Source organism: Salvelinus alpinus, chromosome 27 (assembly GCF_045679555.1).
Source record: "Salvelinus alpinus chromosome 27, SLU_Salpinus.1, whole genome shotgun sequence".
Taxonomy (NCBI): domain Eukaryota; kingdom Metazoa; phylum Chordata; class Actinopteri; order Salmoniformes; family Salmonidae; genus Salvelinus; species Salvelinus alpinus.
Genome location: NC_092112.1, coordinates 37,129,000 through 37,156,989, shown reverse-complemented (window position 1 = coordinate 37,156,989; position 27,990 = coordinate 37,129,000). Strand labels below are relative to the sequence as shown.

The 27,990-nt window shown below is 45.0% G+C and overlaps 2 protein-coding genes across 12 annotated transcripts in view; both read left to right on the top strand.

The window, feature by feature from the left end:
* The window catches only part of LOC139556499 (gephyrin-like), a 107,012-nt gene extending 86,455 nt beyond the window's left edge, over positions 1–20,557 (top strand). For 4 of the 10 annotated variants that reach the window (XM_071370531.1, XM_071370532.1, XM_071370533.1 and 1 more), the window contains 13 exons: positions 504–641; positions 9,676–9,768; positions 10,185–10,240; positions 11,125–11,244; positions 11,616–11,674; positions 11,931–12,084; positions 13,949–14,070; positions 14,273–14,360; positions 17,071–17,144; positions 17,247–17,311; positions 17,432–17,535; positions 18,849–18,945; positions 19,421–20,557. In XM_071370531.1, coding sequence (XP_071226632.1) covers positions 504–641; positions 9,676–9,768; positions 10,185–10,240; positions 11,125–11,244; positions 11,616–11,674; positions 11,931–12,084; positions 13,949–14,070; positions 14,273–14,360; positions 17,071–17,144; positions 17,247–17,311; positions 17,432–17,535; positions 18,849–18,945; positions 19,421–19,554 — 1,304 coding nt within the window. In that variant the 3' untranslated portion in view covers positions 19,555–20,557. Of the gene's footprint in view, positions 1–503; positions 642–9,675; positions 9,769–10,184; positions 10,241–11,124; positions 11,245–11,615; positions 11,675–11,930; positions 12,085–13,948; positions 14,072–14,264; positions 14,376–17,070; positions 17,145–17,246; positions 17,315–17,431; positions 17,536–18,848; positions 18,946–19,420 lie in introns of all 10 variants that reach the window. The other 6 variants (XM_071370530.1, XM_071370537.1, XM_071370529.1 and 3 more) reach the window with 4 other exon arrangements.
* Positions 20,558–21,726: 1,169 nt separating this feature from the next.
* LOC139556495 (protein PALS1-like) overlaps positions 21,727–27,990 on the top strand; it is a 30,425-nt gene continuing 24,161 nt past the window's right edge. Inside the window, exons 1-3 of one of the 2 annotated variants that reach the window (XR_011671132.1) lie at positions 21,727–21,996; positions 25,368–25,945; positions 27,496–27,707. Coding sequence is in view for 1 of the 2 variants with exons in the window: in XM_071370519.1 (XP_071226620.1) it covers positions 25,534–25,945; positions 27,496–27,707 (624 nt within the window). In the remaining variant the exon portion in view is untranslated. The remainder of the gene's footprint in view (positions 21,997–25,367; positions 25,946–27,495; positions 27,708–27,990) is intronic. The other variant, XM_071370519.1, reaches the window with a different exon arrangement.

The following is a 27,990-nucleotide window of genomic DNA, read 5'->3' as shown; positions in this document are numbered from 1 at the left end:
AACAAGTGCTCAGCATATGTGGAAACACCTTCAACACTGTTAGAAAAGCATTCCAGGTGAAGCTGGTTGAGATAATGCCAAGAGTGTGCAAAACTGTCATCAAGGCAAAGGGTAGCTACTTTGAAGAACCTCAAATCAAATATATATTTTGATTTGTTTAACACTTTTTTTGGTTACTACATGATTCCATTTGTGTTATTCCATAGTTTTGATGTCTAAATAAAGACAAACATTTTAAGGAGTAGGTGTGTCCAAACTTTTAACTGGTACTGTATGTGTATGATTCTGTGTAAGACACTGTCCCTGTGTCCTCTCTCTGTCTCTGTCTGTCTGTCTGTCTGTCTGTCTGTCTCTCTCTCTCTCTCTCTCTCTCTCTCTCTCTCTCTCTCTCTCTCTCTCTCTCTCTCTCTCTCTCTCTCTCTCTCTCTCTCTCTCTCTCTCTCTCTCTCTCTCTCTCTCTCTCTCTCTCTCGCTCTCTCTCTCTCTCTTTCCTCTCCCGTCAGGTCACAGTGCGGTGGACATCACCAAGGTGGCCCGGAGACACCGCATGTCCCCGTTCCCCCTCACCTCCATGGACAAGGCCTTCATCACTGTGCTAGAGATGACCGCCATCCTGGGTACTGAGATCATCAACTACAGAGGTGAGGAGGGAAATGCACACACACATTAGCTATAAAAGTGCATACACAAATACTGCACACACACATGAAAGTATGGAGGTGAGGACACACACACACATACACACGCCAACTATACAACACACATGTCACACACACACACACATATACACATACATGCACAAATCAGCACACACATCAACTAGTCTGTATTGTGTCTGGTCAGCATGATGAGTACATCTATCAATCATCTATTACAAAGGCCAGGCAAGAGAGTGAGTCATCCACTGACTACATCAATATTACTGTATATATCACCTTACGAACACATCAACTATAGATGTGAGAGAGAGAGAGAGAGAGAGAGAGAGAGTGCAAGAGAGGGAGAGAAACAGAGAGAGAGAGATGGGGAGAGGGAGAGAGAGAGACAAATAGCAAATACAGATACTTTTGACTTTCTTTAATGGTACATCCTCATTTCATTAACCCTGTTCCTCCTTCCTCCTAGTTAGCCAAATAGCCAACTTTGCCTGAGCAAACAGAAAATTCTAAACACATTTGGCCTTTTCCTTATTCGAATACCTGTGCCCCATTATAAACATCCCAACAGTAAACTTCATCCCCAACCTCTCACACAGACATTCAAACAGAGACATTAATGGCATTAACTTGGCGCGCACAGAAAACACATTATGCACAGTTTCACTCATGACACAGAAAGGACACCCCTGTCCAACTCCCAGGTCGACCTGTGCCAACCAGCTATTAGTGGCCAGGGCTCCATGTAGAACCCTCCACTGGAGGTCTTCTGACCTCTTTGTAGAGCCCCCTCCATCTAAAACCCACCATACTCTCCGCCCCACATACGCCCCTGCCACTGATATGCCTTCACTCCTGTTAGGCTCCTAATGTTCCTCACCTTAACGCAGAGGTTGCAGAGGGCTTTACCTCCCACCCCCTCAAACTCCCCCAGGCTCGAGTGTTAAAGTCCAACAAGTCCTCCAGTCCTCCCCCTTGCCAGTCCCCAGTCTCTGCCGTCAACTGCAGTGGTGGAAACAGTGGTGGCACCTCCCCCTTTGACCTTTGAACTCTCCAGCAGACAAAGAGATGTTAGTCCTGTTTGTTATGCCAGGACTTCCAGGGTTTTCCACCTCTCCCCCCAGCAGCCGCAGGTCACTCATCCTTAGTAAACTCGCTGCCATCAGTCACTTCTGTAGGGTGGCTGATTGAACTAAAAGGATGGCTGGATTGTGGAAGATAGGGTCAGGCTCCACACCCCCTTCTCTTGTAGGCCTTAGCAGCTGCCAGGCCCTCAACACCGCAGAGTAAAAATCAGAGAGACCTGCTGTACTCAGCCTCTCCAGCCTCATGCGGAACAGCTGCCGGTCCAATGCTAATCTGCCAGCTCTCCTCAGCAGCGCGCATGCTGGTTCCCTCCAGCCGACATCAGTATGGGTACAGCAATCTCTGCACCGCCTTTAGTCAGAATGCAGCCACCCTGCTCTCCAGTTCCCCCAAGCCCTGTCCTCCTTCGTGGACGGACATGTACAACACTGCCGCCTTCAGCCAATGATGGCCGAACCAGAAAAAATCCACCAGCTTGCGTTGCGAGTATGCGAGGAGACCAGTGGGGGGATTGAGGACAGCCAGTTTATGCCACAGGGAGGTTGTTGTTGATTTTCAGCACCGTCCCTCTAGATGACACTTGGGACAGGAGCCACCACCACCTGGCCAGTCTTGACACCACTGCCTGTAGCAGCCCCTCCCAGTTCTTCCTGACCCACCTCTCCGAGCCCAGGTACACCCCCAACATTTTAAGCCCTTCGCAACCCCACTGCAAACCCCCTGGAAGCATAGGGGGGCCCTATCGCTCCATGACCCACATAACAGAGCTTTGCTCTTGCCCCAGTTCACCTTAGCTGACGAAGCTCCTTCGTACACCTTCAGACTAGTCTCTAGTGCCGGCATATCCTGCCGACCTCTGACCATCACAGAAACGTCATCTGCATACGCCGACACAGCTATGCCTGTCAACACATCCATGCCTGTCCAGCACACTCCCTGTAGCCTCCTGCGTAGCAGGCCCAAAAAAGGCTCAATGGCTAGTGTATATAACTGCCCCGATAAAGGGCATCCTTGTCTAATGCCCCGTCTCACCCAGACTGGCCTACTGAGCCCCCCTCCAACCTTGACCATACATAACGCCCAAGCATACAACATCTTCACACAAGCCAAAGACCTTTCCCCATACCCAAACACAGACATCACATTAAACAGATACTCATGGTCCACTCTATCAAAAAGCTTCTCTTGGTCTAAAGAGACCAGTCCAAAGTTCACATTAGAAACTCTTGACAAATCCAACATGTCCCGGATTAAGAACAAGTTGTCCGTGATTGAGCGTCTTGGTACACAATATGTCTGGTCCTTGTGTACTATAGAGTCCAGATGGGACTTCAGTCTGTTAGCGAGGACTTTGGCAAATATCTTGTAGACCGCACAGAGCAATGCCATAGGCCTCCAGTTCTTAAGTTCACACAAGTCCCCTTTTTTGGGCAGGAGAGTGAGAGCCGCCCGACGGCAGCTCATCGGCAACTCCTACCCCGACGTCCAATCCAATTATTCCCCCGAATTTTTTATAAAACTCCACTGGGAGTCCATCGACCGGGGGGACATCTGGGTTACGGCCTCTGACAGTTCATGGGACAACAGGGGAATCCCATTTCATCCCTCTGTGCCAGAGAGAACTTAGGGAGTTCTGCAAATAAAACCTGAGCACACATAGGATCATACAGTTCTGCCCTATACAACTCAGTATAAAACTCCACAGTCCGCTCACACATCTCCCCCACCACAGAGGTCACCTGCCCATCCGACAGCTGCAAACAATGCATACCCTTGGCTTCACCGCTCTGTCTTTCCAAACCAAAGAAGAAGGAGCTGGGAGCATCCATCTCCTTAACTTCTTTGTGATAGGGGGCAGCATTTTCACTTTTGGATGAATTGCGTGCCCATATTGAACTGCCTCCTACTCTGTCCCAGATGCTAATATATGCATATTATTATTACTATTGGATATAAAACACTCTGAAGTTTCTGAAACTGTTTGAATGATGTATGTGAGTATAACAGAACTCATATGGCAGGCAAAAACCTGAGAAAAAATCCAAACAGGAAGTGAGAATTCTGAGAATGGTCAATGTTCAACTCATCGCCTATTCAATTCCATGTAAGATATGGATCTGTTTGCACTTCCTACGCCTTCCACTAGATGTCAACAGTCTGTAGAACGTGGAATGGAGCCTCTAGTGTGATGTGGGGCCGGATGGGAGGTGTTTCAGTCATTGGTCTGGCAGAATGCCAGTTCCTGGTCACGCGCGTTCCAAACGATATCGTCTTGCTTTCCATAACTTCCAGAGACACAAAGGAATTCTCCGGTTGGAACGTTATTGGATAGTTATGATAACAACATCCTGAAGATTGATTCTCTACTTAGTTTGACCAGTTTATTCGACCTGTTATATAACTTTTTGAAGTTTTCGTCCGAGTTCGCCTGCGTCTGCGCGAGCGTTTGGACATGTGCACTAAACATGCTAGCAAAAGTAGCTACTTAGACATAAGTAATAGACATTATCGAACAAAACAACAATTTATTCTGGAACTAGGATTCCTGGGAGTGTATTCTGATGAAGATGATCAAAGGTAAGGGAATATTTATGATGTAATTTCGTATTTCTGTTGACTCCAACATGGCGGAGAAATTTTGTTATTTTTTAGCACCGTCTCAGATTATTGCATGGTGTGCTTTTTACGTAAAGTTTTTTTGAAATCTGACACAGCGGTTGCATTAAGAACAAGTGTATCTTTAATTCTATGTAAAACATGTATCTTTCATCAAAGTTTATGATGAGTATTTCTGTTATTTGACGAGGCTCTCTGCAATTTCTCCGGATATTTTGGAGGCATTTCTGAATATGGCGCCAATGTAAACCGAGATTTGTGGATATAAATATGCACATTATCGAACAAAACATAAATGTATTGTGTAACATTATGTCCTATGAGTGTCATCTGATGAAGATCATCAAAGGTTAGTGATTCATTTTATCTCTATTTCTGCTTTTTGTGACTACTATCTTTTGCTGGGAAAATGGCTGTGTTTTTCTGTACTGAGCTAACATAATCGTTTGGTGTGCTTTCGCCGTAAATCCTTTTTGAAATCAGACACGTTGGCTGGATTCACAACATGTGTAGCTTTAATTTGGTGTCTTTCATGTGTGATTTCATGAAAGATTGATTTTTAGAGTAATATATTTGAATTTGGCGCGCTACATTTTTTCTGGCTTTTGGCCAAGTGGGACGCTACACATGTTGTGAATCAAGCCAACATGTCTGATTTCAAAAAGGATTTACGGCGAAAGCACACCACATGATTATGTTAGCTCAGTACATAGCCACAGAAAAACAGCCATTTTGCCAGACCAGTGACTGAAACACCTCCCATCCGGCTCAACATCATAGTAGAGGCTTCATTCCACGTTCTACAGACTGTTGACATCTAGTGGAAGGCGTAGGAAGTGCAAACAGATCCATATCGTACAGGGAATTGAATAGGAGATGAGTTGAACATTGACCAGTCTCAGAATTCTCACTTCCTGTTTGGATTTTTTCTCAGGTTTTTGCCTGCCATATGAGTTCTGTTATACTCACAGACATAATTCAAACAGTTTTAGAAACTTCTGAGTGTTTTATATCCAATAGTAATAATAATATGCATATATTAGCATCTGGGACAGAGTAGGAGGCAGTTCACTATGGGCACGCAATTCATCCAAAAGTGAAAATGCTGCCCCCTATCACAAAGAAGTTAATGATGTCCCTTACCCCCCACTGAGCCTGATAGAGGCTCCTCCCCATTTCTATCTTTCATAAAATCCATCGTACAGCTCCAGTCGTACAGCTACAGAGTTCCTGTCTAAGACACCCAAACAGAAGCCCCCTTTCTCTCGCTGTGTTAGGCGCATGCACATTTATAAGGACCAAACCCCTGATGTTAATTTCTGATTTTACTACAAGCAGTCTACCCCTGCACACCTCCTTTGAGAAGCACATTTTTACGGCCACTTTTACAGCAAGGTGCAACAACAACAAAAAAGGACTGCCACCCCTGCACTAACATTTGTTCCATGGCTCAGCACACTTGCCCTTTTCCACCAGAGCCCCCAATCGACTTCATTCACCACATCACTAAACAACACCTGTACTTTTCTTTGTTTTACATATTCACCCAACACACTCCTCTTTCCCACATCTCTGGCGCCATTTATAATGAGCGAGCCTACCCGAAGAGTCTCCATAAAAAGTGGGAGAAAAGCCAGCAAAGAAAGAGACCAATAGCAAAGCTCAAAAAGCCCCAGTGCCAGAAAAAAACTATTCATCTAAACAGCATCTGAAGGTAGACCCTTACGCACGGTTCTGACCCACTTCCTCAACCTAAACCATTTCCTGGGAGAGAGGACACCATGCCCCTCATTTTTCATAGCGTGGTGTACTGATTTTACAAACGGCTTGACACCCTCCTCAACCGCCCGTAGTCACTTGCCCTTCCCCACTATACTCTCCTCATCCAATAGCATAAGCTGACTAGGCCCAGCCTCATCTACACCACCATCCATAGCATGACTAGACCCAGCCTCATCTACACCACCATCTATAGCATAACTAGACCCAGCCTCATCTACACCACCATCTATAGCATGACTAGACCCAGCCTCATCTACACCACCATCCATAGCATTACTAGACCCAGCCTCAGCTACACCACCATCCATAGTATGACTAGACCCAGCCTCATCTACACCACCATCTATAGCATAACTAGACCCAGCCTCAGCTACACCACCATCTATAGCATAACTAGACCCAGCCTCAGCTACCCCACCATCTATAGCATGACTAGACCCAGCCTCATCTACACCACCATCTATAACATAACTAGACCCAGCCTCATCTACACCACCATCTATAACATAACTAGACCCAGCCTCATCTACACCACCATCTATAGCATGACTAGACCCAGCCTCATCTACACCACCATCTATAGCATAACTAGACCCAGCCTCAGCTACCCCACCATCTATAGCATGACTAGACCCAGCCTCATCTACACCACCATCTATAGCATAACTAGACCCAGCCTCATCTACACCACCATCTATAGCATGACTAGACCCAGCCTCATCTATACCACCATCTATAGCATAACTAGACCCAGCCTCATCTACACCACCATCTATAGCATGACTAGACCCAGCCTCATCTACACCACCATCTATAGCATGACTAGACCCAGCCTCATCTACACCACCATCTATTGCATGACTAGACCCAGCCTCAGCTACCCCACCATCTATAGCATAACTAGACCCAGCCTCATCTACACCACCATCTATTGCATGACTAGACCCAGCCTCATCTACACCACCATCTATAGCATGACTAGACCCAGCCTCATCTACACCACCATCTATTGCATGACTAGACCCAGCCTCATCTACACCACCATCTATAGCATAACTAGACCCAGCCTCATCTACACCACCATCTATAGCATTACTAGACCCAGCCTCATCTACACCACCATCTATTGCATGACTAGACCCAGCCTCATCTACACCACCATCTATAGCATGACTAGACCCAGCCTCATCTACACCACCATCTATAGCATGACTAGACCCAGCCTCTGCTACCTATGTCTCATGGCACCCTGCACGTTGACCTCGAATTCCCCCACTGGCGCTTGTATCCTCACCTTGTCTATGGCCTTTGTGTGCATGCAAAGCTCTTATTCCCCAAATCCCCCCACTCAAAGCACCGTATACTATCTGTGAAGGCAAACCCTGCGTAGAGCCCCTACCCGAGCATCACTTTAAAATACACATTTAACTGTTACTCATTTTAATTCAGAAACAAGAAGTCTTGCCTCCGGAACGAAACAACATGCTTAATGGCATCTGCCTGAAAGCCTGCCGACACGAAAACCGATAGCAAACTTACCAAACCGACTCAGCTCTTTCCGGATTTGATCATCCATAATAAACAGAGGTAGATTCACAACTACCACCCTAGTCGAAGGAGTCGAAACAGGGAGACCCAGAGACTCACAGACATAAAGTGAGTGACCATTACCTAACTTAGCACTACATGATCAGTAGCTCAACAGTGTGGTCCTAGGATGGTGGGTTTGACTCCCGGGACCAACCGTATGTAAAATTGTAATTTGGATAAAAGCGTCTGCTAAATAACATTATTCATATTACAATAGAATGCCGGTGGTACAGAACAGACTTGTAGCACCGTGTCAGGCTCAACCACCTCACTGACAATATGAACTACACATGACAGGGTTTAAACTGACTCTGGCTCTTGTCTGCAGGCTTAGATGTTACACACATACTCTGAATGTCAAGTTACAGTGTACAGACACATTCAGAGGAGTACAAACACACTGGTTCCTGGAGCATGTCTGTCCCCCTAGCTCTTCCTAGGGCACTGCCCTCAGGGCCTTTGTCAGAGTGCCTTAGGGCCGTGGTCACCCCCCTGGCTGTGTGACATCAGTGTGGTGGTGGTGACACAGACCTGACATGGGGGCAGGGCACATGACACACATTTACACACTCACACACTTCTGATTCAGCTCTGTGCTCATCATGACTAATAGAACAGCTATGGTGGTGTGTTCTCTCTCTTTTCTCCTAGTAAAGTGATGTTTCATGTTGTTTTGAGGGAGGGTGTTTCAGGATGGAACAGCTCCCGTGCTGGTGGGGGGAGGGGTGTGTGGTGGGGGGAGGGGATGGAGAGGGGGGTGTGGTGGGGGAGGGGAGGGGAGGGAGAGAGATAGGTGTGTGGTGGGGGAGGAGGGGGCATGGTCCGTGTGTGTGCTTGATGGAGCTTGTCTTAGCTTGTCTAAGCTTTCCTGGCACAATACTATCAATTCATTGAATAGTCCCAAAAGTGCAAATCCACTCACGTCCCAACATCTGGCACTCCAGGCTCATTCAAATGCTTGAAGTAACATTATTTGAACCTACTCTTATGTGTGTGCGTGCATATGTGCGTGCTTGTGTGTGTCCCAATGTCCCAATCCTCAGCTCTCCATCTCATGTAAGTCATTGATATCATAGCTCAGATTTCACATTAACACCCACTTAATAATCACAGAAAGACACAGACACTCACACACACAAGAGTGTGTGGGCATGAGTGTTTGTGTGTGTCTGTGTATGTTTGTTCCGGTGTGTGTGTGTTTGTTTGGATGTGTGTGTTTTTTAGGTTCGGGTGTGTGTGTGCATGTGTGCGTGTGTGTGTGTTTTTCTGGTCAGGTGGTGAGTCACCCACAGAGATCCTGATGAGAGGTGTCACACTCTCTCTCTAACACACACACCTCTGGCACATATGTCTCTCCGTGTCTTCATCTGAAACAGATGCCCTCTCTCCCTCCTCTCTCTCTCTCCCTCTCTCCCTCCATCTGTCCCTCTCTCCCTCTGTCTCTCCCTCCCCCTCTCTCCCTCTCTCTCCTTCTCCCTCTCTCTCTCCCTCCCTCTCTCTCCCTCTCTCCCTCTCTCCCTCCATCTGTCCCTCCTCTCCCTCCCTCTCGCACTCTCTCCCTCTGTCTCTCCCTCCCTCTCTCTCCCTCTCTCTCCTTCTCCCTCTCCCTCTCTCCCTCTCTCTCCCTCCCTCTCTCTCCCTCTCTCTCTCTCTCTCTCTCATTATCTCTCTCTCCTTCTCTCCCTCTCTCCCTCTCTCCCTCTCTCTCTCCTTCTCTCTCTCTCTCCCTCTCTCCCTCTCTCAATTCCATTCAATCCCTCTCTCTCCCCTCTCCCTTTCTCCCTTCCTCTCTCGCATGCCCTCTTCTCTCCCTCTACATTTTTTAACGTTCTTTCTTTTTTCTTTTCCCCTCCATCTCTCCCTTCCTACCTCTTTCCCTCTCTCTATCCCTGTCCCCCTTCTCCCTCTCTCTTCTCCTCCCTCCATCCTCTCTCTCTCTCTCTAGATGGGATGGGTCGAGTCCTGGCTCAGGACGTTTATGCCAAAGACAACCTGCCCCCGTTCCCCGCCTCTGTCAAGGATGGTTATGCTGTAAGAGGTATGTATTCAACTGTAATATATTGCAATGTAGCCTACACAACCACACACTACACAACACACACACACACACACACACACACACACACACACACACACACACACACACACACACACACACATACTGTATACCACTCTTATGTCATATTGTACTGTACTGCTGAATATTACACAGTACGTGGCATGCTGTCCCTCTCTCTGTGCTGATATGCCCTTTCTGTTTGTGAAGTCAGGAGGCACTACCCACTGAAACACGAGTCAGCTAAATGACACTCCTCCACAGTCACGCACTCACACACACATATCGTAGATACACACACACGGCATAGACACACATTGATAAACACGCAGCAGCATATACACACAATCATACAAACATACACACAGATGTAATTACATTTTATTTTATTTTTTTAGCGGCTGACGGTCCAGGTGACCGTTTCATCATCGGAGAGTCCCAGGCTGGAGAACAGGTTCGCCCCCTTACACACACACACACACACACACACACACACACACACACACACACACACACACACACACACACACACACACACACACACACACACACACACACACACACACACACACACACACACACACACCCCTACAGACAAACACACACACACACCCTTACACTTTACCCTTTCTATAACGTGACTACACACACAGCTACAAGCAACTGGCTGGAAACCCCCTTCATGTAGAGAAATATCGAAACACACACACACACATACAAAGTTCTACAGAGCAGAAGTGTGTGTGTGTGTGTGTGTGTGTGTGTGTGTGTGTGTGTGTGTGTGTGTGTGTGTGTGTGTGTGTGTGTGTGTGTGTGTGTGTGTGTGTGTGTGTGTGTGTGTGTGTGTGTGTGTGTGCGTGCGTGCGTGCGTGCGTGCGTGCGTGCGTGCGGGTGCGTGCGTGTGGGTGCGTGTGCGCGCGAGGAACATGCCCCCGTAGCGTAGCGATACAGTACTGACTCAGCATACTGAATTACCCAGCAACCCACTCACTCGCAGGTGGGCCGCCTGCCTGGCCTCATTATACACGGTATCACACACACACTGATGCATGACACGAGATCACACACACAAACACACTGACACATCAATACACCTCCTACATGTCTGATGCGATATGTTGTTGTGCTGTTGCTATGTGTCTGCCTGTGACTGGGAAACACAATAATACGTTACGCTTAGACACATCCCAATGTTTTAGGATTCTAAGAGAGCCTAGGGGGACATTCTACAGATACGTTTGGAACGTCTGTGTACGTCCGAGTGTGTGTCCGTTCATTTGCATGTGTGTGTGTGTGTGTGTGCGTATTTGACACCAGTCTCTTTCTCTCTCCCTGCAGCCCACCCACACAGTGATGCCAGGCCAGGTGATGAGGGTGACGACGGGGGCTCCTATCCCCTGTGGGGCGGATGCTGTGGTGCAGGTGGAGGACACTGAGCTGCTCCGCGAGTCTGAGGACGTGAGTCTCACCTTTGACCCCTAGCTTCTTCTAAGGGACTAGCAGTGTCTGTCTAGTACCTGGGTATAAGGTCTAGATCCGGGACAATATAGTAGAAACTTACTAGGAGGGGGTCTAGGTCTGGGACAATAGGGCCTAACTACTTCCAACACAAGACTTGGGCTAGTACCAGGATATAGTGTCTAGATCCAGGGGTGGGTTAGACAAAGGTTAGACAAAGCCTAGTATCAGGTAGAGTGTCTAGCTGCTGAAGGCTTAGCGGCTATGCTGATTCCCCAGGAACAGAGAATAGTGTTTCGTAGGGAGTCTTCTAGATTAGGGGACAGTAGTAGATGGTTGTGATGATGGCTCCTTACAGAATGTTTTCTCAGGGCACAGAGGAGCTGGAGGTGCGGATCCTCGTCCAGGCCCGCCCAGGACAAGACATCAGGTGTGTGTGTGTGTACGCATGTGCGTCAGTGGAGGCTGGTGGGAGGAGCTATAGGAGGGTGGGCTCATAGTAATGGCTGAAATGGAATGAATGGAACGGGATCAAACCCATTGCACATATGGAAACCACACGTGTATGTGTCTTTCTGTATGAAGTGTGTGAGTGTCTGTAGTTATTTGTCTGTAAAATGTGTGAACATATGTTTCAATGGTGTCCCTCTGAATCCTATCCCCTCCCTGTCTCCGCTTCTCTCCAGGCCCATAGGTCATGACATCAAGCGTGGGGAATGTGTCCTGTCCAAGGGAACTCACATGGGCCCCTCTGAGATTGGCTTGCTGGCCACCGTAGGGGTCACCGAGGTGGAGGTGCAGAAGTTCCCCGTGGTGGCTGTCATGTCCACAGGCAACGAGGTGAGACAGACAGACAGACAGACAGACAGACAGACAGACAGACAGACAGACAGACAGACAGACAGACAGGCAGGCAGGCAGGCAGGCAGGCAGACAGACAGGCAGACAGACAGATACACGCACACACACACACACACACACACACACACACACACACACACACACACACACACACACACACACACACACACACATTGGCTGTGTTCCAAATCTCTTCAATAGCACCCTCTACTCGATGCCTTTTCTGTTGGATCACTAAGCAGAGGCATGTCTAAGTGGGGTGTCCTCCATCGGTCTTTCACTTCTTTATCCAGCAATAGCACCCTTTTTCCCAACCATGTGACCTGACCAGGAAAAACTCTTGGCCTCAAGTTTTTTCTTGGTCAGGCCCTGTGGTCAACCCAACCTCCAGGCCCTAATCATAGATGGAATGACATGAGGAAAGGAAGCTGTTCAAGGTATTGTATTCAGACAGTCAACTTTGCCCATGCATAACAGTACATGAGTGTGCTGACCTGCACCAACGCAGGCTCCTGTTTTAAAGGCCCAGTGCAGTCAAAATTATGTTTTTTCCTTTTTTGTATCAACAGCTGATGAAACTAACACTATAAAAGTGTGAAAACATTTAATCAGGGTTATTCCCTAATAGTTGCTGGTTGAAAATAAAATGTACACAGGACTTTCTAATCAGCAGGTTTTGCATGGGGGGAGTTTTGACTTGCCTGGTGACACCAGGGTAGGGTTGATTGGCGGGAATCTGGTATTTACTGATATATAACTGTGTGAACGCAGTACATTATAATACATTATTTATATCAACAGCAGTAGCCTATATATCATACTGTATATGTATTGGATAACGGCACAATCATTTGGGCTTTTTTAGGCTTGGGCTCATAATGTATGGCTCATAAAATGTATTTAATGTATGGCTTATCAGGGTCAGGTAGCATCAGGCTTGAATTTTCGATCAAAGCTCTTATCAAATCTGTTTGATAAGAGGGGCTCCCGAGTGGCACTGCAGTCTAAGGCACAACATCTCAGTGCTAGAGGCGTCACCACAGACCCTGGTTCGATTCCAGGCTGTATCACAACCGGAAGTGATTTGGAGTCCCATAGGACAGCGCACAATTGGCCCAGAGTCATCCGGGTTTGGCTGGGGTAGGCCGTCATTGTAAATAAGAATTTGTTAACTGACTTTATTTATTTATACATTTTTATTTAACCTTTATTTAACTAGGCAAGTCAGTTAAGAACAAATTCTTATTTAATATTACGGCCTACCCTGGCCAAACCTGGCATGCTTTTGAATGACACTTCCGGTTTTGGAAATACCAGGTTACCAGGGAGAAAGTGATTTATTGTCAGGATGGAACATTTGTAAAATACCTGGAAAATATTCAACCTACACCAGGGGGTATATGTTAATAGACAAATAAGAGAGTTCCAAACCTCTCTGCTAATAACAGCTAGTTTTCAGGTCACATATCCCTCCTATTAGGCCCCTCCGCTCTAGTGGATTGATCCCCGCACCACAATCCTGTGGTTAGTGCATCGCTTTGGTGACCTTCCTCGCTGCACTCTGATCACTCCCAGACAGTCCTAGCAAAAATCCTGCTAGAGAAATAGTTTTTGCTAAAAAGCTAATTTTGTTCACTTTTGACCATTTTAAAAATTACAGCAAGTTACTTAATTGTTACCCCAAATGATTTGATATTGAGATCAAAACAGCTGCACTGGGTCTTTATTAAAACAGAAACCGACAATGAGTGTTTCTTATTGGACAAATCCAGGTTGTCCCTTCCTGTTGCAGTTAGTTTTTTTCCAATTGGTGCCTAATGAACACGTCCCCTGGTGTCTCTAGCTGTTGAACCCAGAGGACGACCTCCATCCAGGGAAGATCAGGGATAGTAACCGCTCCACACTGCTCGCTACCATCCAGGAGCACGGATATCCCACCATCAACCTGGGCATCGTGGGAGACAAGTAGGACTTCACACTCCTCTTCCTGTTCTTGATGCTCCTCCTCTTTCTGTTCATTTTCCTTTTCCTCCTCCTCCTATCCCTTCTCTTCTTCTCTCCTTCCTGTTCCTAGTCCTCTTCCTCCCATTACTTTTTCTCCTCTCTTCTCCTCTTCTGTGGTGTTTGATGGTAACTGGTAACTGTTCTCTGTCTATCGGCCCCACAGCCCAGACGACCTCCTGAACGCCCTGAACGAGGGCATCAGCCGTGCTGACGTCATCATCACCTCTGGAGGGGTGTCTATGGGAGAGAAGGTATGTGAGCAAATAGTGAGTATGAATGGTCATTGGTTATGACATTGCACTATGCTGACACCTTGTGGTTGGGATGGGGAACTGTTTAAAAATATATAGTAGATAATATTTCAGCCTGGTCTCATAGACTAGATGTAACAAATTAGTATGATATGTTATGTTTGGTAAGACATAGTTATTGAAGGCAAAAAAATAAAGTAGGATGGATGGATGGGAGTATAAGGCAAACGTCTAGCAACCCAAAGGTTGTGAGTTTGTATCTCATTACGGACAACTTTAGCATTTTAGCAAGTTTTAGCTATTTTTTTATTTTAGCTAACTCTTCCCCTAACCTTAACCCTTTAAACTAACTTCTACACTTAACCCTACCCTTAACGCTAACCCCTAGCCTAGATAAGGTTAGCCAACTAGCTAACGTTAGCCACCTTGTGCAAATTCGTAACATATATTACATTTTGCTCATTCGTAACATATAGTACGTTTTGCAAATTCGTAACATATAGTACATTTTGCTAATTCGTAAGATATAGTACGTTTTGCAAATTTGTAACATATAATACAAATTGTCATTCGTCATATATCATACGAAATGGGTGATGGACATCCACGAATTAATACATACCATACGAAACGTAACATATCATACTGAATGTGAAATCTCAAATTTACTTACATAATGATACAAAATGCTCTGAGACCAGGTTCTTAATTTGCACATCCCTCTTTGGAGGACATAATTGTTATTTTTTACAGCTATTTCATTACCTATACATTCGACATAAATGTTACATACATATACAGTGGGGAGAACAAGTATTTGATACACTGCCGATTTTGCAGGTTTTCCTACTTACAAAGCATGTAGAGGTCTGTAATTATTATCATAGGTACACTTCAACTGTGAGAGACGGAATCTAAAACAAAAATCCAGAAAATCACATTGTATGATTTTTAAGTAATTAATTTGCATTTTATTGCATGACATAAGTATTTGATACATCAGAAAAGCAGAACTTAATATTTGGTACAGAAACCTTTGTTTGCAATTACAGAGATCATACATTTCCTGTAGTTCTTGACCAGGTTTGCACACACTGCAGCAGGGATTTTGGCCCACTCCTCCATACAGACCTTCTCCAGGTCCTTCAGGTTTCGGGGCTGTCGCTGGGCAATACGGACTTTCAGCTCCCTCCAAAGATTTTCTATTGGGTTCAGGTCTGGAGACTGGCTAGGCCACTCCAGGACCTTGAGATGCTTCTTACAGAGCCACTCCTTAGTTGCCCTGGCTGTGTGTTTTGGGTCGTTGTCATGCTGGAAGACCCAGCCACGACCCATCTTCAATGCTCTTATTGAGGGAAGGAGGTTGTTGGCCAAGATCTTGCGATACATGGCCCCATCCATCCTCCCCTCAATACGGTGCAGTCGTCCTGTCCCCTTTGCAGAAAAGTATCCCCAAAGAATGATGTTTCCACCTCCATGCTTCACGGTTGGGATGGTGTTCTTGGGGTTGTACTCATCCTTCTTCTTCCTCCAAACACAGCGAGTGGAGTTTAGACCAAAAAGCTATATTTTTGTCTCATCAGACCACATGACCTTCTCCCATTCCTCCTCTGGATCATCCAGATGGTCATTGGCAAACTTCAGACGGGCCTGGACATGCGCTGGCTTGATCAAAGGGACCTTGTGTGCGCTGCAGGATTTTAATCCATGACGGCGTAGTGTTTTACTAATGGTTTTCTTTGAGACTGTGGTCCCAGCTCTCTTCAGGTCATTGACCAGGTCCTGCCGTGTAGTTCTGGGCTGATCCCTCACCTTTCTCATGATCATTGATGCCCCACGAGGTGAGATCTTGCATGGAGCCCCAGACCGAGGGTGATTGACCGTCATCTTGAACTTCTTCCATTTTCTAATAATTGCGCTAACAGTTGTTGCCTTCTCACCAAGCTGCTTGCCTATTGTCCTGTAGCCCATCCCAGCCGTGTGCAGGTCTACAATTTTATCCCTGATGTCCTTACACAGCTCTCTGGTCTTGGCCATTGTGGAGAGGTTGGAGTCTGTTTGATTGAGTGTGTGGACAGGTGTCTTTTATACAGGTAACAAGTTCAAACAGGTGCAGTTAATACAGGTAATGAGTGGAGAACAGGAGGGCTTCTTAAAGAAAAACTAACAGGTCTGTGAGAGCCGGAATTCTTACTGGTTGGTAGGTGATCAAATACTTAAGTCATGCAATAAAATGCAAATTAATTACTTAAAAATCATACAATGTGATTTTCTGGATTTTTGTTTTAGATTCCGTCTCTCACAGTTGAAGTGTACCTATGATAAAAATTACAGACCTCTACATGCTTTGTAAGTAGGAAAACCTGCAAAATCGGCAGTGTATCAAATACTTGTTCTCCCCACTGTACATACATACATGTAATTGTGGTGTTAATATTATGTGGAGAAATGTAGAATTTCACACAGCACAGGGTCGTATTCATTAGGGCCCAAAACGAAAACAATTTTGCGATGAAACATTTCTATCTAAGTACTCCCTTCCTGTTTCAGTCAGTTGTCTTCCGTTTTGTGCCTGCTGAATATACCCCAGTGGTGCACAAGACTTATCTGGGTTTTAAGTACAGCTACACTATAACTAGAAGGTGAATGTTTTTGTCTAATGTTTATATGTACCTTTGAAGACTCCAAAATGTGTGATCCTCTTTTTCAGGACTATCTGAAACAGGTGCTGGATATTGATCTGCATGCTCAGATCCACTTTGGACGAGTCTTCATGAAACCAGGGTATGATGGATGGATGGGTGAATGGCTGGCTGGCTAGGTGGATGTGTGGATGGATGGTTCCTTGAACAACCATGTTGTTCTCCTCTTCTCCCATCATTTCAGTCTCCCGACAACATTCGCCACGTTGGACATGGACGGTGCTCGCAAACTCATCTTTGCCCTCCCAGGTAGTGTGTAAAGTAAAGAGAAAGAGGGAATCAGACAATCATTTCCAGACTGGTTTCTAACACACTCTTCTTTTCTCTCTCTCCCCCCCTCCGAACACCCCCCCCCCCCCCCGGGCCCAGGTAATCCCGTGTCTGCTGTGGTGACATGTAACCTCTTTGTTATCCCCGCCTTAAGGAAGATGCAGGGGATCCTGGACCCACGGCCCACCATCATCAAAGCCAGGGTAAGAAGGCACAGGACTCCATGAATCTTTCTCAATTTGTCTTACCTCAATTGCTTGCGTTCTCTATCTTGCCTTCCTTTCCAAATTCATTGGAGGAGAAGGTCAGAGTGGACGAATCTGTGATCTTCTCCTCCAATGCGTTTTGAGAAGGAATCGAGAAAAAGCCTGCGTACCTCGAAGTAGGATCAGCTCCATGCAAACTTTATACTCTGCGTATGCACATTTTGTAGTGGTTGATGTATTGTATTGCAAGCAGGCAAGTAAGTATTTTGTGCATAGAGGGGATATGATGACATGCTTATTCTTATTCTGATTTATTTTTTTAACAGGAGCCATTTGACGTTAGTGATAAGAGTGGATATCTCAGTGTTTTATTTTTGGAAAGTAAAATAATTTGACATAGAAATCTATTTCCGATATTTATTTTATTTTCATAAACATTGCAGAATAAATTCCTCACCTCTTCTGGCTGTGATGGGTTCATATTCCCGAAGAAGTCATACAACAACATACCATGCCCATATCTAATTTAATTGGGCCTAGTAGCCTAGTAAATAGATAGGCTGTGTATTTTTTTGTTGTTGTAGTTTTGCTGTATGCGATCCTATAGGCAGTGTTGTTTATAATAGGTTACACAGTCGAATTTCAAAGACCAACGCTTTATCTTTTACATTGAAGTATGCTACTGTATTTTTTGTTGTTGAGTAGGCCTAGACTATACAATGTTTCAGTCCAGCATATTTGGGTTGGGGGAAAAGTCGATGCAAAACATTGTTGAATTCAAACGTTCTGCTGACAGGTCCACAACAATATGCCGTTGTTTTCTCTTTCAGAAACTCACATTCCTTTGCCAAATACAGCATAAGTTACTGCAAAAGATTAAAAGATTCTGCCATCTCCAAAAACATTACAACATTTGCCATTGCTCTTTCTTTTAGAAACTGCCGTTGCCTAATTCCAATAGTTCCAAATTTTACAGCAAAATGGTGTTATTTTCACCATGAAAGGTGAATGGAGGGTGTTTCCCAGGTGCCGTTATAATGCTCGTTCAGGTGCACACAGTTTTACGACAGGTCTGATTTACAACGGGAAGCATGCGTATGTATGGTGTGTGCAAAGTTTTAAATATCTATATTTTTGGGCATAAGTACTCTTTTCAGAAATGGTGCACTCGGATATTTAGTATGAAATGTATGCAACAGTTATAAATGAGGCCCCTGGGCCCTACCTATGAGCGTTTACATTTTTGCATCCCAATAATCTGTCCTTACTCCTGAAGTGTACACTTGTTTACTTCCTTTCATGTCTCGTAGTTGTCATGTGACGTAAAGTTGGATCCTCGCCCTGAGTACCACCGCTGCATTCTGACATGGCACCACCAGGAGCCTCTGCCATGGGCCCAGAGCACAGGTAATAATAGAATACCATTCTATTCTGTTCTGTTTTATTGTGCACTGCGATACGGAGCAATACGCTGCTATACTACACTGCATGTGTAGTCACAGGCTCTATAACGGACGATCAATGGACTGTTCATTGATTTTGTTCATGGGCAATTGTAGAGGGGTTAGCTACAGTCCTCTAATCTAACAAAGCCTCCCGCTGTGACTATTTTTACTGTTTTGTATTCCATGTAGTGCCTAATTGATTCAGTGTACTGTAGAGCTCAAGAGCATAAAGAGCTACAATTAGATTGTGTGGTATTAGTAGCCTCTCACCCCATTGCATGGTGTGGTACCGAGGTCAACCTGACTGTCATGGGTTAGATCCTCCTGGACTTGTGTGGTTGGTTAGGGCCTAAAGTGCATGTATTCTCACCATCCATCTCTTTCTCTCTCCTCATTTCCTCCCTCCTTTCCTCCCTATCCTTTCCTCCATCCTGTAGGTAACCAGGTGAGCAGCAGGCTGATGAGCATGCGCAGCGCCAATGGTCTCCTGATGCTACCTCCAAAAACAGAGCAATATGTGGAGCTGCACAAGGGAGAGGTGGTCGACGTCATGGTCATCGGCCGGCTATGATGTCATCAAAGGGGGACGTTGAGATGGATCCATAGAGAGAGAGGGTTCAAATGGGTGTTTCACGGTGCATGTCCACATATCATTGACTATTCTGTAATATGCAACGGCACAGCTAGTTTTTATTGATTTGGATAACGTTGAGGTATAGTCAACATCTCGATCACAAACCTAGGTACATATGATACAAAAAAATATAATTACTTTAAAAAGATTATAATAGTATTTCAGACAAAGAAAAATATAACTTTTAAAGAATAAAATCGAATTATCAAAAGAGATTTATTCTGTAATATATTATTATGATTATTCCGTATTATTGTTATCATTATTCTTCTTATTATCATTATTATATTATAAGTCAACTTTATTCCTTTCATTGCAATTGCTTTGTGTGTTCAATGCTAGATCTTATCGATATCGGTAGCATTTTAATAGAGCTGTAGGTGCCTGCCAGGACAAAAAAATAAATATATATATATATATTATTTTCTCATCTTTAGTGGGGGAAAAAAGTTTTCTTTTTTTTAAATATAAAGAAAAACAATGAGGAAGACTCCAGATTTCCCACGGTGCTCGGCTAAGAGGAAGGAGGGGAGGGCATAATCTAGGTCTACTTCCTCTGTGGTGTGACGCTTTAACGGTGACGCCACACACTTCTATTTTTCTCTCGTTAGTATGCATCATAATGGCTTCACAAAGAGCTTTGCTTGTTGTTTATCTTGTGAGTCTTGTTTATGTGCGCAGTGCCAAATGCCTGGGCAGGGACGATGGGAGGGAGAGGGGGCGGACAGTCACCCACCAACCTGCCCAGACCCTGAAGCTTCCTTATTTATCATCTGACCAGGTGCAACTCTGCGCCCGACCCCCTTGGGGGCGTGGTCACCCGTGAAAAACAAAAACTTTTATTTGATCGACTAAGAGTAAGGGGGAAAAAAAACATGAAATAAAAGAAACAGCTTCTTTAAGTGCTGACAGCCTTTTTAACTGACTTCACAAAAAAATGTACAGATTAAAAAAATGCGAAGAAGATGAACCATATTGTACAGATATATGTGACCAGCACTCCTAAGGAAATTATTATTATTAAGCAATGAAGAGACATTGAACAACGCTGTACTATAATACATTTTCTGTAATGATATGAAACTGATGAAAGAGACTACGATAATAAAAATCCTTGATCGTTATGTAAAAAAAGAAAATTACAAAAATTGTTGGGTTTCCTTTTTTCAATAAAACCTATTCAAAGAAAAAAAAAGTGTTCTTCTTTGATGCGTGCAGTGACACCTAGTTTTAGGGTGGACCATTAACATGATCACGTTGATCAAATTTATTAGCAGTTCCGGGGCCTGTAGAGTAGGAGTGTTTATTCAGGATTCGTTTTGCAATTCAGATTATATTCCTAGTTCAGCACTGCTACACTGAGACGCTATTTGAATAAATTCTGCATCCTGACGTAGCCTATGAAGAAGCGTAGGCCATTGAAAGGTTGATTAAATACACGTGTCACTGAGAGATGAGAGCGGATTACCCTCATAGAAAATACAGTGGAAATACTTCTGAAGCTGTGTTTGGGCAGACAGATACAGTGCAGGTGCCGTTGACTGACCCTACCTAGAATCATCAATTGCTTCCTTTTTCGGTCCCACGTTAAACTAAGTACAACTTTAAAAGCTTTATATAGCCTACGTTAAACGCTTCATAAGCACTACATAAATGCTTCACAAATAATATATAAATGGTGTATAAGCGTACATAGTGCATTACGTCGCATTTGGCAATTCGCCCTAAAGTGGGAATGGCTATGCCACACTTTATAAACCATGTATAGTATTACATACTCTTAAAGAAGATCTGTGATGCAGTTATGTAGTGTTTATGACGCCTTTATATATCCTATGTAAAGCCTTTATAAATTGACGGCTACTTCATTTAAAGTGGGACCCCTTTTTCATTGACTTCATGCACACTGCCACGTGATATTACAATATAATTCGACTAGTCATTTATGATCGTGAGGTGCACAGTCTATTCTCCATAACTCCACTAATTCTGACCAAACTCTTCTTATTGTAAAATTTAGCCTTTATGTATGTATCGTGCTAAAAGTAACCTAGTGCATTGTTTGAGGAATAGGATGTCAAGGTATTTCAGGCTGTTGACAGGTGAACACTTTGGCGCATGACCATTTAAATGGTCAACACAACGCTGTGGATTTGCCTGGGAGATGCCCAAACACCATGCGCAGTTACACCACAATGATGTGAGCTGACCCAACTCGCCACAGACCCGCTAAGTACGATCATGAGAGACCAGGCCGAAGAATAAAGACGTTGAAGCTACGCATCTTGGAAATGTTATGTACGCAATAGAACCGACATTTCAGAACCATCGCATGTTAAGGGATTACGGGATTACTTCTTCTGTAAAGACTCGGAAGCGGTGAGTAGATTTCTCTGTGTAGTGAGAGTTGAGTCCGATCGATTGACTACTCTAGAAACATTCATTGAATACCAACTTCACCAACAGGATCAGCGCACTTTTGAGTGTGCGTGTAGAATGCAATGACTGTATGGTGTGGAATGTTGGCCACCCAACGGTTTTCCAACTATTCAGTACAGAAAATCACAAACAACAAGCCTACAAATGCATCAATTTAACTTGTGTAAAATGTTGCTGTATTTCACAATTTAAGTGGCTGTTTATCACAATTAAAACGGTACATGACAGATCGGCACTCCAAATGTAATGCTATAATTGTTGCATTAACGGTGTTACTATGTAACAGCTATGTAGTGCCATTATGAAACAATAACTGCGTGCTCCCAGTATTAGACCCACTACTAGACATTTAATAGGTTTTGCTGTTGCCAGCAGTGAAACAAACCTCTAAGCTACCTAATCTAAGTAGGTCTAACAATAACTTACTTTTAAGCAAGCATGGCTGCCCTGTCCTGCTTCTATACATTTGTACAGATCTACATTGTCCAGACCAAATGTAAAAACCTTTCCTATTTTGGAACCCTTTTGACTTATGAGTCCACCTGGCATTTAAAAGACATTTAAAACAGAGTTGTACAATAGACTCCCGGGCATAGTCCTGTGAACAGAAGCCCACGTTTTTGGACCGGTTTAGACAATCAAAACACACATTGTGATCTGATTATGATCAGATCATCCTGCCCACCTCCAGAGGAAGTCAGACACGCATTGTGTCTGGATATCTTACAAGTGTAGACAGATCTGGACAAAAAAACCTGTTTATACCTGCTGTTAACGTGTGTCCTTCGTCCTGATCTTGTCTGTTTACACTTTTAAGATCTGATCACAAAGCATCTTTTAATCTTTTACACTTGTCAAAAATGTGGGCACAATCAAAATGTGGACAAGATCAGGACAAAGGCTGCATGTTAGAACACAGGTATAAACACAGGAATAAACAGTGCTAAATCATCATTATTCCTCCCTCTAAAATCACTGACAGGTAGCAAGCACCATTATGTCTTACAATACATAAATAAATAAATATTATTTAGAAAGAATAGCTGTGAAATAATTGGCATAAAGGAAGGGACCAGGAAATCTGTTCACAATGCAGACACAGTGGATGGATAACAGACACATTTTAATACCATGTGTAGACACATTTCTGGTAATCTGGGCACAATCAGAATGTGGACAAGATCAGAACAACGGACCCATGTTAGCACCAGGGATAAATAGGGCTATAGACAGTGCTGCATCCCAAATGGCACCCTATTCCCTATTTGTGCACTGCTTTTGACCAGAGTCCATAATGCTGGTCAAAGGTAGTTCACTATATAGGGAAAAGGGTGCCATTTTGATACACAAGCAGTCACTCTGACAAGTAGTCTAGCCACCAGCTGTAAGGAACAGTATTTAATTAGCCACCAATTTGTACCTGTTTACCCAGAGGGGCACCTCTTATCAATGTCCTCCTCAATGAATCAATTAGCTATGATCTAGTGTAGTTAAAGCTAGATGACCCTTGAGCCCTACTGTCTACTGTAAAGCTTACAGTTAGTGAATTGATTTTATACACTTCTAAATTATACAAGTGAAGATAATCCTACTTAGGCCTAAATTTGGATAAAGTTACCACTAAAAAGTGTGTGTGTGTACATTCATAGTTGAATTTACATACAGTCATCTCATCAGAACCAATGCCAGCTCCCAGATCTCTCCTCAGTCTCACGCTGCTGACAGAGATGAAGCCTGGAGGAGTATAGTAAACCAGATCTCTCCTCAGTCTCACGCTGCTGACAGAGATGAAGCCTGGAGGAGTGTAGTAAACCAGATCTCTCCTCAGTCTCACGCTGCTGACAGAGATGAAGCCTGGAGGAGTATAGTAAACCAGATCTCTCCTCAGTCTCACGCTGCTGACAGAGATGAAGCCTGGAGGATTGTAGTAAACCAGATCTCTCCTCAGTCTCACGCTGCTGACAGAGATGAAGCCTGGAGGATTGTAGTAAACCAGATCTCTCCTCAGTCTCACGCTGCTGACAGAGATGAAGCCTGGAGGAGTATAGTAAACTAGCAGATCCCTTTTCCCAAGGCTTAACCAACCCCACAGGAGAGGAACAGAGGAACAGATGGCCTTGGTGGCTGACTGTGACTGTCTGTACTGTTTGTCAGCCTCACCGCGCTCTAAACGGGGCTAAATGAGAGTAGACCTGCCAGACATGATTAGCTGGTGAGGGGGATAGGGAGGTTTACCATGTGGGACGTGTTGTGGGTGGCTGCATCTCTGACAGGATCCTCCCAGGTTTCTGTCCAAGAAAATGCAGAGAAAATGTCCAAGATAATCTTTCGTTATTACATTGATGACGTTCTCTTGTTATTTCCTGTTATTCCCTTTCACTGGGTTTCCTTTTTGTCATGTTAGTTCGAGACAATTACATTGTTTGCGTCATTTTCATGAGGTTTTCTCCAGTTTCCCACAGCATCAGGTCTAACTGGGTCTTGACTGGGTGGACATTTTGAGAGCCAGCTGATTTTTATAGTGAAGTGCCCCAAACACTACCTGAGTAATGGTCCTAGCTTTCTGCTTCTCCATTCTACTACATCCTGAAATACTGTACTTCCGTCCCTCACACACAAAGCGCTTTCTCCTCATCCATTCTCATCTCTTTCTGAAGAAAATAAAAAAATACTCACATTTGGCCCTGTAAAAAGAACTTGAAGTTCAGTTGTCTATTTCCCAAGAGAGTGAACATCTAATAGTCATACAATCATATAGTTGGCTAATCCAGATTAATACTGGGTAACATCCTTAAAATAGATTGTAATCCACAGCAGCAATAGCAGATCAGGTTGGTTGTATACCCGTAGTAGAACAGTACTGGTTGAGTGCAATATCCTATACTTATTGTCTCATTTTGTATCCCTTTTATGGCTGTAGATGGATAAGATCAGCCTGAAGGACCCAGAGAGCAAAGAGTTAAGTGCTAAGCGGGTATTAAACGAAGAATAGATACTCAGAAGGAGAGATACTCAGGCTAGGACAGGTGGGGACAGAGTGACAGACAAGGGTGGATGAACCTGCTGGACTCAAGGGATTGCAGCAGGCAAAGTGAGGGCAGGCCAGGGAGGTTGCCATGTTAGGAGTAAGATTAGCTCTTCCTGTGATTGGAAACCTGGGAGGAGGAAGGAGAAAATGGTTGTTCTTGTAGTAAGGTAGGTGATTAACAAAGATCAGGGTGAAGCAACCAGGTTGGCTATTATTGTCGCATATGGCTCACAAGACTAAAACAGTGGTAACCTTGCTGCTCTATCCTGATTATCTGTTTCAGGACCTGCTGCCCCACTGAAGACAGATAAGAGCCGTTCCCAACTGAAGTGCTATGGCCCCTGCTGCAGTGAGGAGTCCTAGCCTCAGGCCTTCATAGTGGACATTGAGCTATCATCACACAGGGGTGTAGGCCAGGGCCAGGCCAGGGTCAGACTCCCGGAGCTGGGATGATCACCTCCCACATGAACGGAGGACCCGGATATGTAATAGAGGACCCAATGGGGCCTGTGAGTGGCACAGAGGGTCCTGGGAGTGGAGTCAAGCTGCAGCAGAGGGAGAGGGCTGTGGACTGCCCCCCTGGGGACAAGGTGGTGGGGACTGGGAGCAGCGTTGTGCAGAGTTCCCGGTGCAGCGCCCAGATGGAGAGGATCCAGCGGTACCAGGAAGAGCTGAGGAGGAAGAGGGAGGAGGACACCAACAAAGGGAAGCATGAGATCGATCTCAACGCCTCGCTCAGGCTCAAGAAGCTTGCCCAGAACCCAGCCAAGACGGGTATCGACAACCCTATGTTCGAAGCGCCTAAGGCGGGCAAGGAGACCAAGGATGGGAGCCCCCCGCTTGGCAAGGACACGGTTGTGGGTGAGTAGGGTCATGTGGGACTGAAGGGAGGAAGTGGGGGAGGTGGAGGCGAGGGGTAGCTCTGTGAGAAGAAGAATAGGAGAGTTGGGAACTTTCGTGACAATTCTGTGAAACAAACAGTCAGTGTTTTAGGGAGGGGGCTGAGCGAGGGGTATCGGTGTCGAATGGGGGATCAGAAGTGAATGTCAATGCAGAGGCTCTCTCCATTTAGTCACATTAAAGTCACTCACTCCCCCTCACCTCTGGATTCATTTGGAGTTAAAACACTTCGTTTTTTTGTCGGAGGTGTTCTCATTCCTGCATAGGCGATCTTAATATGATTTGTGACGTGAAAACGAGTTAATTTAAATAATTTTTTTTCAGAGTATTAGCTTTTGTGCCAGTTGGCTAGATTTAGAGGAGACAGTAGGCTGTAGAAAATGTTGTTGCTGCTGACCAGTTTTAGCAGACTCTTGTGAGCATAAAACTCAAGTCTGCCTCAAGTGCCTAAAATATATAGGCCATTAATAAAATATAATCTTATATCTGCACAGCCCTTTCAAAAAACACACACACACACAGCATGGGCATACACTCCCCTACTTATTTGGACAGCGAAGCTAAAATGTTTTATTTGGTTTTCCACGCCAGCATTTTGGATGTGAGATTTTGTTTAAATTATAATTTGAGGTGACAGTACAGAATGTGAGAGAGTATTTTCATACATATGTTTTACCGTTTAGAAATGAAAGCACTTTATGTATCTAGTCCCCCGTTTGAAGGTGTCATAAGTAATTCAGACACATTCACTTATATGTGTATTAAAGTAGTAAAAAGTTGAGCATTTGGTCCCATATTCCTAGCACTCAATGACTACATCAAGTTACCAAATGGCCCACACACACACACACACACACACACGTACATACTGTGCACCCTCCCTACTTCTTCTTATCTCAGGTATACCCCCTGATGAGATCACTATCTTGATAACATTAATCAGGTCGTAATCAGTAATCAATACACCTGGTCACTTAAACAGACCAGCTTCTGGTTCATAACAATAGATTGGGCTGTGTAAGAAAGGTTTTACCCTCCCTTTCCCCTGGTGCTGTGTCTCTGTGCTCCTCAGAGTTGCTATGTGTAGGTGGTACCCTCATGCCAAACTTGATGCACATGCCAAATCCTGTCTGGGAAGTGCAGAACCCCACGGTTGCGCAACCGAAGCAGGGTTTGGCACCTAAACCGACTTTGGCATGACAATATCCAATTAGTAGCATGGTTTTTACATAACCACACTGTTTCCATGCAAGCCAGTGCCTTCTAGCGCCAGAGAGGTTTGAAACAGACATGCGATTACCTTCAGAAAAAAACCTTCCCATTGACGGTGGTCTGAATCTTTAGGGTCACGGGCGTTACAGGAAGTAAATGTATGTTGAGTCTCTCGGTTTTAAGCCTCTCTCTATGGCACTAGTAAGCAAGGGCTCGCATGGAGATCGAGTGTTCCTGGAAATGAGGCAATTGAACCTAACCAACCTCTTTGTCGCTCCCCCTCCCTCTACCCTCCCCAGAGCTGGAGGACCTGCTGGAGGCCCTGCGGCGGGTGCAGAGCTGCCTGGTGGATGCCCAGTCGCAGGCCGACGTGGCTCTGGTGCTGGGCCTGCTGCACAAGGAGGACTTCCAGAGCGCCTTCGCCATCCACAGCGCCGTGGCCCAGCAGATGCAGCCGCGTGGCAGCCAGCCCTTGCCCCTCACCGCCCAGGCCCGCAGCCTTTATCAGGAGGTAGAGTGAAGTAGAAAATAAACTACAGCAGACTAGTGATCTTGATGGATCTAGAAATTGAATGGATCTTTTTTTCACCAATGTATCGGTCAGGAGGTAGGGGGGAGATAAGAGGAGAACGAAGGGATGGTGTTAGGCAGAAGGTGGAGAAGTGTTGGGAGAAGGGAGAAGAGGATTTTGGGGATGAACAGATGGAGATAAGAATATGGAAAGGAAGAACGGTACAGCAAGGTAGGGAAGAGAAGTGAAGAGAGGTGGATGGAAGGACATAAGGATGAGAGGA